We start from the raw sequence: 13,801 nt of genomic DNA on the forward strand, positions 1-13,801 counted from the left end.
TGGGCCATGTCACCCCTCACCCCCCCCCCTCCCCAGAGCGCAAATCCAGAGTCACAGCCTCTTAACCAGGGAAAGGGCGGGCCTGGGGGCCACGGAAGGGTCACCCGTCCACTTGGCCTTGTTGCTGTGTGGAGCTCGGAGGCCGGCCTCCCTCTGTCCCTGGGTGAGAGAGCGTCCCCAGCCTTCCAGAAGGGATGCGCAAATATGTAAGACGCTGACCGGCGAGGGGGGGCGGAGAACCAGGTGGCCGGGTGCGCCCCCTCTGAAGGCCTGTTCTCGCTGCTTCTTAACGAGGCGGGCGGTCCAAACCGGATACGGCCACCAATCCGTGAGCTGGGGCTGAAAAGCTGGGAAGGTAGGGAAATTGCTTTGGCTTTTCCATTTGTGACGGCTTGCTGGAGGGCTGCTTGGAGCCACAGAAAGGGCACAAGGAACCAGCGGTTGGGGTCTCGCCCTGGCTGGGCCAGCAGGCGGTCCCTTACCCTCCTGAATGCTGGGTTCCTCAGTTGTGAGATGCCAGACAGAGGCCCAGAGGCGCCCTGCAAATGCGTCCGGCCCTGAAATGCTGAGAAGCTAACTCTGGTTCTGAAGGGGTTGCTAGGGGGGGCTTACCCCCCAGGTCCCAGCCTGGGTACTCACCCTGACCCCCACCCCCCAAGGCCTCCTTGGCGTCTCGCTCTGAGACTAGAACTCAGGGGCAATGTTTCCGCGCTGCAGGGGTCCCAACGTCCCCGGTGAAACACCCGCTCCTCAAGAGGCAGGCCCGGATGGACTATAGCCTTGACATCGCGGCCGAAGAGCCCTGGGTGAGAATTTCCGACTGCATCAAGAACCTGTTCAGCCCCATCATGAGTGACGGCCACGGCCACAGGCCGCTGCAGCCCGGTGCCAGTCTGGGCGAAGAAGACAGGGTGCGGGGCCGCCCGGACGGGACCCCGCCGGAGCCAGGCGCCACCGGTGCTGCCCCCAAGGTCTGCGAGTCGGTGGACAGCGGCACCGTGAAGAAGGGTCCTCCCGTGGCCCCCAAGCCGGCCTGGTTCCGCCACAGCTTGAAAAGCCTGAGGACGCGTGCTGCAGACCCGAGGCGGCCGCCCGACCCGGCCTCCCCCGCCCAGCCGGCACCTGCTTCCAGGGAGCGCCCCCCGGGGCCGCCCACGCGGGCCTTCTCCTCCATCAGGCAGAGAATCAGCTCTTTTGAGACCTTCGGCTCCTGTCAGCTGCCCAGCAGAGGAGCCCAGAGAGCGAGCCTCGAGGCCTCCGTCGGGGAGGCGGCACGGCCCCTGGGGGAGCGAGAGGGAGGTCGGCTTTCTGGCCTCTCGGGGCAAGGGGCCGCCCCCACCTCTGAGCAGCAGCCGCAGCCAGAGCGAGAGCAGGTGCCGCAGGGCCCCCCCACCCACCCCGAGCCCGGGGACCCGGGTGCGTCGGGGTCCCCTCTCCCGGGACGGCAGTCCAGCCAGAAAGCCCCCCTCCCTGACCCCGACCCTCTCCTGAGGCTGCTGTCGACACACGCGGAGGAACCTCGAGGCCCGGTGGTCAAGGTGCCCGGCCAGCGGGCACGAAGCTTCCCGCTGTCCAGGACCCAGTCCTGCGAGGTGAAGCCGCCGGGCGAGAAGACCAGTCAGCTCTACTCCATCAGTAGCCGGGTGTCGTCGGCTGTCATGAAGTCCTTGCTGTGCCTCCCGTCCTCTGTCTCCTGGGGCCAGGCTGCCTGCACCCCCAAGGACGGGGGCTGTCCCGCGTCGTCGGCCAGCGACGCCCCGGCCGCGAGCAGTGCTGCAGGACCGCCTGCCTCGGACATGGGGTTCTCCCTCAAGTGAGTACGGCCGGTGCCTGCCTCCCCCTCCCGTCTTCTCTGCTTCCCCATTGTCCTTTCTCTCGCATCTGCGCATGTCCTTGAAACTTGGTCTCGGGGGTACTGAAGGGCCGTCCTGCCTGCTCTTTTCTGTGCGTGTGCGTGAGCGTTACACATTCCCTACGAAGGAGTCTCACGGCACCTGTTCCGGGGGGGGATGGGGTCGGGGGAGGCGCCGGTGGCCCACGGAGCTTTGGAAAGCGAATGCTCCTGCTCGGGAAGGCCAGACTGGAGCCGGGAGGTGACGACCGCCCCCCTCCCCGCCCCGGAAGGAATCCAGGCCCACCCTGCATGGGGTTTCAGGCCCCCGGAACCGGGTGCCGGGGGGTCCGGCTCTGGCGCTGACTCCCTGGCCCCCTCAGTTCGCTCTTCAGTTGAGATTAGGAGGGGGTCTCCCCACGGTCCCGTCCCGGGATCAGAACAAGTCTGCGTTTGCCCGGCTTTACTTCTTATTCTGATACCGCCCGGGAGTGCTTGGGACCTGCTGACCCTGACGTCTCGTGTGGCAGCCGCTGCAGACAGCCTGGGAAGGAGCAGGGGTGACCCTGGAAACACCGAGAGCAGGGTCTAGACGGCCAGACCGATGCACGGGTCGCTAGCCAGAGCGGGCAGCTGTGGAGGTACCCCGTAACGTTGAGGGTGCCCGGCCGGGAGCTCTCGCCGAGGCTCCCCGTTAGAATTTACTGCCACGGGACGTCTCCCCCTGCTGGTGGTAAAGACCTGCCAGCCACAGGGAGCCGTAGTTTCCTGTCAGTGAAACCACAGTTTCCTGCAAAATATGAGGTGTAGCTGGAAAAACCCGGCTACACGTATCAAAATGAGTTCCGAAGAAAACGGAAGGCCAGGTGCTGGCTGCGTGGGCGCTGTCTGTGGTCGTTCGGTGCCAAGGGGGGTCACGCAGGTGCCGATGGGGGACGCGCAGGTGCTGGGGGCAGCTGTCACGGAGGGCGGGGAGTGTGTGTCTGGGCCCCGGGGCTGCCAGCGTTGGGGCAGATTGTCCAAAGCGTCCCCTACGCTCCGGGGGGGAGGTGCCGAGGTTTGGAGACACCGACTCTGGAGTCAGACGCACCACGGTCTGCGATTGTGAGTCCCAGATCTGGGCATTCCGTAGCCATGTGACCACAGACGAGGCGTCGACCCTCCGGGAGCCCCAGTTTCCTCACGGCTGTCGTGGAGGGGTGCCGGCATCTGCTCGGATTTCTTGCGCCAAATAATAGCATGCACATCAGTGCTCAGCCCCGTATCTGCCGCGGAGCGATCACGCGCTAAATGTGAGCTCCCATCTATATTCTGATCTGTCCTGCGCGCTGTGTCTGTACGAAAGCCTTTCAGAGCTGAGAGAGTACACGGAGGGACTCGGAGAGCCCACGGAAGCCGACAGCCGGGACCACTGCTCCCCTCAGTCTGGCCAATCGGTTATCTCCCTGCTGAGCGCCGAGGAATTAAAGAAGCTCATTGAGGAAGTGAAGGTTCTGGATGAAGCGACCTTAAAGGTAGGCTTTCTTTGCAAGCGCCCGCAGGGACCAAGGCCGTACTCCGAGCCACGGCCGGAGCGGGGTCGGAGCCCGTGGGGGCGGGACAGGGCCTCACTGGACCCCCGAGACTCGACCCGCCACTCGAACGGAGCTTGGTGGCTTCTAAAGTGCTTGCGATCATTGGCTCCTTGCATCTTTTGAGCCATTTTATAAAGGAGCCAGGTGAGCTCAGCTCAAGGTCATAGAGGTTTTCTGTCCCCAAGTTCTGTGCCTCGTGCACATCCCACGGCCTGCCGGCCTGGCGTTCATGTCCAGGAGATGCTTCAGGGCACTGTGCTGTTGTAAGCCGCGGGAATTTCCGAGCTCTGACCCCGGAGACCTCCCCTGCCCACCGAGAGAGGGGGCTCCTTCCAGGGCTTGTGAGGCCCCGCCCCCAAAGTCACTCAAGTCATTGCGAAAGTGCCACTTCCCTTAGGCTTCTGAGCACAACCGCAAGATGTGTGGAGAGGAAGTGGCCGGGCAGAGCTGAGGTCCGCTCAGCTCAGGCGCTCAAGGGCTTGCCCCCTCCTGCGTTGCCCCAGATCTGCAAAGGCTTTCCGCACCAGAATCATCCAAGATTCTGCAACAATTAGGCAGGCATCATAGTCGGAATTCTCCAGGTCAAGGGTGTGGCTTAGCCTGAGCCGCACAAGACGCCCTGGGCTACGACTCACCCATCACCCGTAGTACCCTGGCACCATGGTCCCCCGGGGCTTTATTCACATGAAATAGCTCAGGCAAAAGTGTGTAGAACACAGAGAGCTGTCTTGTGCAGGGTGTCACCGGGAGACCATTTGCTTTTCTGCCGGACGAGGGCCCCTTACAGGGCCAGTAACCTGATACTTGGGTCAAAGTGGGGAGATGGGGGCCAGTGCTAGGGTGGAGGTGGGTGGTGAGATCCCTTCGTCCTCTGGGTCTTGGGGGCTCCAAACCCAAGGGTCACAGAGTCAGCTGCCCTGGTGGTGCCAGAGCGAGTGAATTCTTCACGTGAGGTCGTTCCCTCACAGCGAGGGCCAACTCGTGGGCCAGGAGCCACGTGGAAGCGCAGGTGTATTTTAGTTGATCTGCGTGGGGATGTTATAAATCATCATAGTCTGAATGTTCTGAAACCTGAACTGATACCCGGTTGTCCGGCTTCTCTCTTTGCTTAAAGGGAACGGTCGGGTAGCGTTGGGTCTACGCGGCCACGTAGCAGGTTCCTTTGGGTGGGGGGACGTGCTGCCTGGTCCTCGGCGGTTCTCGTCACCCCTAAACCTCTCACGTCTGCACAGTTTGCTCCTGTAAGCGGTCTGCCTGGCCCCCGGTATGCATTTCAGCTTGGGGCCTCAGGTCAAGACCAGAAGGAGCTTCTCTGATTCCAGACAGTGCAGGAGGATTGTTTTGGCTCCTGTGAGCCCACGTGCAGGCCGGAAGCATGTGTGTGCGTGGGCGTGCGTGTGTGCGTGGGCGCGCGTGTGTATGGGCTCTTGTGGGCGCGCGTGTGTGCGTGGGCTCTTGTGGGGGCGCACGTGTGTGTGCGCGCGCGTGTGTGCGTGGGCTCTTAGGGGCGCGCGTGTGTGCGTGGGCGCGCGCGTGTGTGGGCTCTTGTGGGTGCGCGTGTGTGCGTGGGTGCGCGTGGGTGCGTCAGCGTGCGTGGGCGTGGGCGCGCGTGTGCGTGGGCTCTTGTGCACGTGCATGTGTATGGGCTCTTGTGGGTGTGTGTGCGTGGGTTCTTATGGGCGTGCGTGTGTGGGTGGGCTCTTGTGGGGGCGCACGTGTGTGTGCGTGGGCTCTTGTGGGCGCGTGGGCGTGCAGGGGTGCGCGTGTGCATGGACTCTTGTGGGCGTGCGTGTGTGCGTGTGTGTATGGCTCTTGGAGGCGCCCGTGTGTGCGTGGGTGCGCGTGTGTGTGGGTTCTTACGGGCGCGCGTGTGTGCGTCGGCGTGCGTGTGCGTGGATGCGCGTGTGCGTGGGCTCTTGTGCGCGCGCATGTGTATGGGCTTTTGTGGGTGTGCGTGAGTGGGTTCTTGTGGGCGCCCGTGTGTGCGTGGGCTTGCGCGTGCGCGTGTGCTGCAGCCGGGAGTCCGCTGGGTTCCTTCCTGCGCTGCTCTACCCCCGGGAGGAGCAGGAAGAGAGAAGGAGCAAGCACTTCCTGCAGAACAGCCATGACCCCTGGGTTTGCCAGTGTCCCAGGGGCCGGCCTCGCCCCACGCTGCCATGGTAGAGCTGCGTCACCCCACACGCTGGGTTTCCCCGACTTAGTGGCGCCCGGCCGGGTTGGAACAGGTGTGGCTGAGGGCGGGGCGGCCAGGGGAGGAGACAGGAACTGCACCTGACATAACACGCTTTTTCTCTTCTAAGCTTCCTAGGACTCCGGAAAGCACAGTCCTCTCTGTCCACATGATGGAACAGGTTTGAGGAGGTGACATCACTTGGCACGTGGCCAAGCCCCGTGGGGCTCGAGATCAAAGCAGCCCGAGGTCCCACACTCGTTAAACTGCTCAGGCTGGCGCGGTGGACGTTTTAAACGTATGTGTTTCCTTCCGCAGCAGTTGGACAGCATCCACGTCACCGTGTTGCACAAAGAGGAAGGGGCCGGCCTTGGGTTCAGCCTGGCGGGAGGAGCGGATCTAGAAAACAAGGCGATCACGGTGAGTGGCCCGACGCTGGGGGGTGCGTGAGAGCCAGAGGCAGTGGCCCCCGGAGGGAGAACACGTGCCAGCTCACACAGGGGGCCGGAGGAGTGCCTGGCACCAGGCCACCGTGCGGCGTTCCGAAGGGGGCCTGTCAGGACCCACCCTTCCCAGGAAGCATAGTAACGATCGCCTGTGTGGCCCCATAGCCTATCTTCGTCTCGATCCTTAATTTAACGAAGAAGGGCTCCGTGTACCCCAGGCAACGTGAACATGCCAAAAGGATTCGGAATCACCTTAAGAAAAATCACAGGGGTCTCGGCCCCACCAGGACTGCCGGATCGGAATCTCGCAAGGTTTAACGCCTGCATTGTTGCAGGTCCTGTCTGGAGGAGCGTTTCCCAAAAAACCCTCCAACCCCGCTAAATGTCACCGCATAGGACGCTTCAAAATGGTTCATTGCACGTTATGGGAATTTCAGGCCAACGACAACCGCAGAAATCCGAAGCAAATCTTATCCGACGTCTGTCGTGTGGGGCGAGTAGACCGGCAAGGTGCCAACTACTCAACGTCGAGACGAGAATGATTTATGACCCCGGGCCTTTTTGGAAGGCCGCACCGCCAGGGCTCGAGGTTGACGACCTGGCCGTGATACCTAGCCCAGGCCGCGAGGCAGGGGGGCCTCACCTGGATGGAAAGGCGCCTTGGGAAGAAGGCGCGTTCTGTCGAGGAGGCTGCTTCCCCGGTCGTGGTCACTTGGAGAGTTGGGGGTTGTCGGCTTGGACACCAGAGAGGCCGATGATGGTTGGCTGGGGCCTGTGGGCCATGCTGGAAAGGAGAAAGAGCGGTTCCTGGGCAAGATCCGCAGAGCACAGCCCCGGCTGCATCCCGAGGCTTCGGGTCTTGGGGGCTCGCCCCTGCTCGGGGAGAGCCAGAGACGGCAGCCGGTATCACCTGCGCCCCTTCCCGCCGACCTGGCTGCTCCGTGGCCCCAAAGCCAAGCGCCCTCCTGCCCGACGGCCGTGTCGTCTCAGCGTGGTCTTTATGCGGACTCGCGTGCACTTCCTCATCCGGCTGGAAATGACCCCCCCCCAGCTCAGCATCAGCCAGCATTAAACACGGCACACCTCCCGGCAGGTGACTCGGCCGGTTCCTGCTGGTCGTCTCGGAGTCGCCCGGGTGTGAACGGTGACTTCCTTCTTGGCCAGCAGGCCCTCTACTGCACACGAAAGCACACAGGACCACCGAGGCCCGATTTCTGTCACTGAGCACCCAGCAGAGAACCGTGATCCCTGGTTGTACAGTCCATTGTCTGTTGGAAGAGACGAGAGAGCCGGCCCGCGGGAATAGCACTGGGGATCTTTGTCTGCCGAGTCGCGACGTCTCCCCGCCCTGTGTGGCCGGCGAGCCTGAGACGCTGCGGCCACTCAAACCCCAGGAGGAAAGGGTGCACGCGGGCCAGGCGTGGACACTTCTGTACCTTTCCCGAGTCATTGAAAGAACTAACCCTGAGCACCGTCCACGGCCAAGGCCATGCTGGGCGCTCACTGGCTTGTCCCTTTTAACTGGATCAGCATTTCTGGGGGAGGAGCTCTGAGAATGTCCAGACCTCCCAGGTGAGCGTTTCTCCGAAAAGCGTATTCTGCGGAAGGTGGAGGCCCGAGGATTTCTGCCCGGAAGAAGAGGATTCTGTACCGAAACACTGTCGGGGGTCGCTGCATCCTGCTGCCCGTTCTTACGGAGGTGTCAAGGTCTCCAGTACCACCTTAAGCTGTGTAGACGTTTTTCAGAACTTTTGTTTTCTCCAGCGTTCTTCACTTTGTCAGACCTTGGAAACCTTTTTTGTTTTTTCGGATACAATGCCTGTGAACGTGGCACAGAATCGAGGCTTCAGGGAAACCAGTCGGGGCGATGCTGCAGGGAAGGAAAGGTGGAACTGGGATTGTGGTGATGTGGCCTAGGACGCTGTGTCAGGAAGGGTTCTGAGGACCAGGCTGGCCATCACTGAGTGATCTCTGCTCGGGGTGGCCGCCGAAGGAGGTCCTGAGCCGGCAGCCCTGGTTTGAGACATGTTTATTTTAATCTTCTTTCCCCTAAGCAGCCTCTAGGCCTGGACTGACCGGTTGGGACCTTCCTGCCGGAAGGGTCTGGATCTGACGCCGGGGACTTCTGGGTCTTGACTTCCTGTGGCATTTCAGGTGCACAGAGTGTTCCCCAACGGGCTGGCCTCCCAGGAAGGAACTATCCAGAAGGGCAACGAGGTTCTCTCCATCAACGGCAAGTCCCTCAAAGGGGCCACGCACAACGACGCCCTGGCCATCCTCCGCCAAGCTCGGGACCCCAGGCAAGCTGTGATTGTGACACGGAAGCCGGCTCTGGAGGCCACGCCCGACCTGAACTCATCCACAGATTCTACAAACTCGGCTTCTGTGGCCAGCGACGTTTCTGGGGATTCCAGTAAGTGCCCCCCAGCCCGGGGGGAGGAAGCCCCCTGGCCACGTGGGCTGCTCAGTGACGCGCGGCCCTAAGAACGCGTGGGCTGCAGGAGATGCGTCTGTGTCTACCCGTGCACGTGCGAGGGCGGCCGGCAGCCTTCGCGGGGCTGGCGTGACACCCAGGCGTGCGCGGCCTGGAGAGGAAGGCGTCCCTAACACGGTCCCCGTGCTTCCCCTGCAGCGGAGGCCACGGTGCACACGGTGACGCTGGAGAAGACGTCCGCGGGGCTGGGCTTCAGCCTGGAAGGCGGCAAGGGCTCCCTGCTCGGGGACAAGCCTCTCACCGTGAACAGGATTTTCAAAGGTGAGCTGTGCGTCTGGCTCTCGGGGGTTCCCTCCGGCTGCGAGTGGCGGGCCAGGCCCCCAAAGGCCTCTGAGCACCTTCTGGGCCGTGGCTGTTTCCAAGTCCACGCCCTCTAGGAGGCAGGCAGGCCATTTAGGGACTCGATTCTGCGGTTGCTGCCTGTTCTCCTTGGCTCGGGCGTCCCCTTACTACTTCTGTTTCCCTGGGTCCTCGCCAGTGACTGAGCCCTGGGCCTGGCTCAGCTGGGCAGGCCTGGGCCAAGGTGAGGCCCCGAAACCCGCAGTAATCGATGTGATGGTTGTTTTTAATTTTTAAAAATGTATTTATTTTTGGGAGAGAGACAGAGACAGAGAGCGGGCAGGGGAGGGGCAGAGAGAGAAGGAGACACGGAATCCGAAGCAGGTTCCGGGCTCCGAGCTGTCAGCACAGAGCCCGACCCGGGGCTCGAACTCACGAACCGTGAGATCGTGCCCTGAGCCGAAGTCGGACGCTTCACCGACCGAGCCACCCAGGCGCCCCCAATGTGATGTTTTTAAAAAATTAAAATTAATTTTAATTTTTTAAAAATCCATAATGAACAAAGCACCAAAGCTTAAAATGAGGACACAGTCTTGACTTTCTACTTGCACACACTCGGCCTCCCTGGGCTCCCTTCAGTCCTGGTCCCGTCAGCTTCTGCCTTTATTAAAAATTTTGACATTTCGTTCGTCACGGGGTTGAGGTGCACTAGAGCGGGGGTCGCTCGGGTTTCCCTGTGAAAAGCGTGAATGGCCCGCAGCTACCACAGAACCCCCTCCCCCACCCCCGGGTCTTCACCGCTTTTCTAGCTGGAGTCCCCGCGTTGTGGGGCCCTGGACAGGAGTCTGGAGACCCGGGTTCTAGTCCCAGCTCTGCCTCTCACCTGCTGAGTGACCGCTGCCCCCCGGGGCCCGAGGCTCCTCGTCCGCACGGAGGTGTGGGGTATGTCTGGGCTTGTCAGACGGAGCCCCGCAGTGGTGGCTGGGCCCCGGGGTGCACCGAGGGTCACTGCGGGGGGGCTCCCCCAGGAACCCGTGTTTACTCCAACTCTGGGAAAGACCCTTTGGAGGTCGACTTGGGCTGAGCATGTGGCTCAAAGTCAAGAGACCTGGATCCTAGTGGGAGCCGTGCTTCCGAGGGAGACCACTCTCCACCCTCGTCCCGTCTGCGTCCGCGGGGCCGGGCCGGCCAGCTGCTGGGAGATGCGGACGCTGGGGCCAAAAAGTCTGGGCTCAAACCCAGACCCTGCTACCTGGCGGCTCTGACGCTCGGCTGGGCTGTGGAACTCTTGGTTTCCTCGCGTGCGCAACGGGGATACTGACACGCTCGTGGGGCGTCAGCGCAGAACCCGATGTGCACAACGGCCCGGCACATCTCAGCAACTTCTTATCATTGTCATTACTATTATCTTTTATTCAGTATTTCTGAATACCGTAGAATAGCGTTCCATATGAACGATAACGCTCCTCCCGGACACAGCTTTGAGAGTGGGAGCCACATAGGATTACGTCCCTCTTCACACGGACACAGGGGTCTTCTCCAGGCCGTTCAGGGGCAGCGTGCCGGGGGGGGGGGGTTCACCGGCCCCCTCCCCACGCCACCCAATGCCTGGCGAGCTCGTCGGAAGGGAGAGACCACATGCGGACGGAGGTTGCCGGGCTGGTGTGCATCGAGGTTGGAGGGGATCGGCCCCCCAGAGGGCTCCGTAACTCACGGAAGTCTCCCCGGCCGGGCTCTGGGCTCGGAGCTGCCCGCGGCCGCCCTCCTCTGGGGATACAACGGGCTACGCCTTTCCCAAGGACCACAGAGCAGGAGCCTGGCATGCCAACCTCAAAGCCACCAACTGATGAGCTGCCCCATTCCAGATCCAGCACGGAGCCCCCGAGGGATGGGCCCCCCTGCTCCCTTCTGAGCCGTCCTGGCTCCCCAGAGACCGAGGCTAGGAGGTAACCTTCCTTGTTCCCCTGTCACCCGAGCGACCTGTTATCTTTTTCTTCCTCTCAGGGGCAGCCTCGGAACAGAGCGAGACGATCCAGCCGGGAGATGAAATCTTACACTTGGCCGGCACTGCCGTGCAGGGGCTCACGCGGTTTGAAGCCTGGAACGTTATCAAGACGTTGCCTGACGGCCCCGTCACGATCGTCATCAGGAGGAGAAGCGTCCAGTCCTCGGGGACCACAGCGGCTGGGGACCCCTAGGCAGGCCAGCGCCGACACCAAAGCCGGGGACAGACAGCTCCTCACAACTGCTAATTCTCAGGGTCACTGCTCACCTCTGCCTGGAGGGGGGAGGCAGCAGAGTCGCGCTTCCTGGTCGCTGCTGCCCTGGTCCAGACCTTCTGGGACACGCCCAGCCAGGGGAAGGGCCCGGTCACACCGGGGAGGCCGACACCGCCTACAGACTGTGTCCAGAGAGCGTAACGGTAATGCTGTGGTGCTATAAATAAAATGGACACGTTACAGTTTGATATGAAACCCGTGTCCCGCTTTGCAGATTTCCCACGTCCTAGAACGGCAGAATGGCCGACTCCCCAAGTAGCATTTGCGTTTCTTGTGAGCCTGCCTCGAGGGCAAGCTGGGAGAGGACAGGCCATCCTGCCCTACTGGGCACGAGCCAGGGCAACTCAAAGGCTGGGGGCCACAGCCCCCCCAAGGGTCGTCGTCTCACACACCTGGCCGTTGGTGCTGGCTGGTGGCCGGGAACCGAGTGGGGGCCGTGAGCCCGGACGCTCACAGGCGGCCTCGCCCCGTGGCCCGGACTTCCTCGCAACATGGCGGCCGGGTGCCAGGGTGAGCGTCCCCGGAGAGTGAGAGGCAGGTGGCGGTCGTGTCCCTTCTATGACACGCTCCCCTGGCTGTGCAGCCACACAGGTGTCTTCCGCAGTCCCTGACCCGTGGGGGCCGGCCCGGGTGCGAGGGGAGGGGAGGTGCTTCTGGGCTCTTTTGGGAAAACACCGTCTACCACTCGCGGCATTTGCAAAACTGGTTTGGGTTGGGCTGGAGACTCATCCTAGCGAGGGTGCCGCCCGGTGGGGGTGGGGGGGCAGGGTAGCAGAGGACAGGTAGGACTCCGAGCACGGGCAGGTGTACCAAGAGCACGGGCCAGCGCGAGCAAGAGAGAGTAGAAGAAACTGCTACCAACCTACCACACGCCCAGCACTGGGTTGGTGTTAAATGGGCCCTGTCTTCCTAATGACAGTAACGTCTCCAGAGCTGGGCTCGGCGTGGTCGTGTCCTGCCTGCCGCCCCCGTGCGCCCCCTTGTGAATCCCGTGAAGCCCCGGGCGGAGGCAGGAGCTGAGCCGCCACGTGGACCAGTTCTTCTGGTTTCATAGAAACCCTGAAGACACAGCCCCGGAAGGCGTGACTCAGTCCTGCGGCCATCCGCGGGGTCCCACCTGCCTGACGAGGCCACGGGGACCCGGAGGCACACCCCCGCCCCCACCACCTCGCGCAGAGACGATCCCGATCATCGGGCCGTTGTCAGGCAAGCGGCCAGGTCAGGCACGTGGACCAGCGCAGGGAAGGAGGACGCGGCCTTCCGTCGGGACTGGGAGCGGGGACACGCATGAGCACGGTGCCGGCCGGGGCCAGGGACACACAGAAAGCCTCCTGCCGGGCCGGACAAGCCAAGTGAGCGACAGGGGCAGGCTGGTCTCGGGGCTGGGGCGTGGCTGTGGGTGTCGGAAGGGCCCCCGGCTCGTTAGGAACGGCCACGAGGCCAGGCCCAGAACAGCCTCTGGAGACGGTGTTTCCAGCCACCCACAGGGACCCCAGCATCACGGTTCCCAACCTCGTCAACGCGGCACGGAAACGAGCCTCCCCGAGGGCCTCTCCCGGCTGCCCTGGTCCTCTGCTTTGGGCAGTGACCTCGCCCGTCCCTCCATCCGCACGGACTCCCGAGCGGTGGGCTGGGGCTGGCGTTCGTGTCCCCGTGTCGTCCTAGAGAGACAGGAAGTTGATGCGCAGGGATGCGAGGGGTCTGAGTGGCAGGCACGGGACCAGACGCGTGCTTTCGCACTCCTAGTCCAGTGCTCAGTTTACCCCGATGCCGGCAGGTGGGCAGTATGCCCGGGGGGCCCCGTGAGACGTGCGCCGGGCAGCACGGCTCTCCACGTCGCTGGACGGCCCGGCACAGGCAGCCCCGTCTCGCTAAGACCACCGCCTCCCGGGGACTCCTGAGCCGGTGCGCCCAGACCTGGCTGCACCTGCGGAGGCGACTCAGGAGGCGCTGACACAGGACAGTGCCGGGCAGTTCTTCACGAAGGAAGGGAATCGAAATAAAGAGTCTGATGATGACTTCCCGAGAAGCTAGCGGGGTGATCCCGACGGCACGACCGTGGGATCTGTGGTCGCATCTCCACCCGGGGAGAAGGGGGCTTTCTCAGCCCCGGACACGGAGCCTCCCGTTTTAAAGGCTGCTCGGGCTTCGGCACATTCAGGGGACGGGCGGGCCAGGCAGATGTGAGGACGCGATGCGCGGGACTCTGGAAACTTCCTGCAGGCGCTCCAGCTGCCACACAAGGGGACTCTGTCTGGTCAGACACGCAGGGATCTTCCGCGCCAGCAAGGCGGGGGACCGCAGGGGAGGGGGTGCTGGAGAACTCCACACGACTGTGTGGTCCTGACCGGGGAGAGGCAAGGGACCTCGTGGGGCTGCTGAGGCCCCTCCCAGGTGGCAAGGCCGGGCTCCCCGGGTCCGACGGCCCACCGCGGTGGGCAGGGCCCGTGCAGGCCCGTGCAGGGACTCTGGCCGGCGCTGCTGGAGGGGACCTGCCTCCCGGCCTTCCTGCTGACCCCGGCACGGCCCGGCCCGGGCCTCTAGCACCGAGGGTAAGAGAAGTTAACTCAGGGGAAAGAGAGAAAACCACCCGTTCAAATGGAAGATACCACAAACGAAATATTGGACGTATTTTTCCTTAATGCTCATCTCATCTGTTAAAGCAGTATTTTCAGAGCTTTTTTTTCAGGGACATCTTTTTAAAGGGGAGACCCTGGTGCGGTGTCAT

At 62.8% G+C, this 13,801-nt stretch overlaps 1 protein-coding gene across 10 annotated transcripts in view; it reads left to right on the forward strand.

Moving 5' to 3' along the window:
- Positions 1-11,268, forward strand: part of IL16 (interleukin 16) — a 94,537-nt gene extending 83,269 nt beyond the window's left edge. For all 10 annotated transcript variants that reach the window (XM_040493482.1, XM_040493488.1, XM_040493487.1 and 7 more), the window contains 6 exons: positions 718-1,813; positions 3,177-3,345; positions 5,894-5,995; positions 8,176-8,434; positions 8,654-8,776; positions 10,799-11,268. In XM_040493482.1, the coding sequence (XP_040349416.1) occupies positions 718-1,813; positions 3,177-3,345; positions 5,894-5,995; positions 8,176-8,434; positions 8,654-8,776; positions 10,799-10,992 (1,943 nt within the window). In that variant the 3' untranslated portion in view covers positions 10,993-11,268. The remainder of the gene's footprint in view (positions 1-717; positions 1,814-3,176; positions 3,346-5,893; positions 5,996-8,175; positions 8,435-8,653; positions 8,777-10,798) is intronic.
- The last annotated feature ends 2,533 nt before the right edge of the window (positions 11,269-13,801 follow it).

Source organism: Herpailurus yagouaroundi, unplaced genomic scaffold (genome assembly GCF_014898765.1).
Source record: "Herpailurus yagouaroundi ecotype Mexico unplaced genomic scaffold, PumYag 185, whole genome shotgun sequence".
Lineage (NCBI taxonomy): Eukaryota > Metazoa > Chordata > Mammalia > Carnivora > Felidae > Herpailurus > Herpailurus yagouaroundi.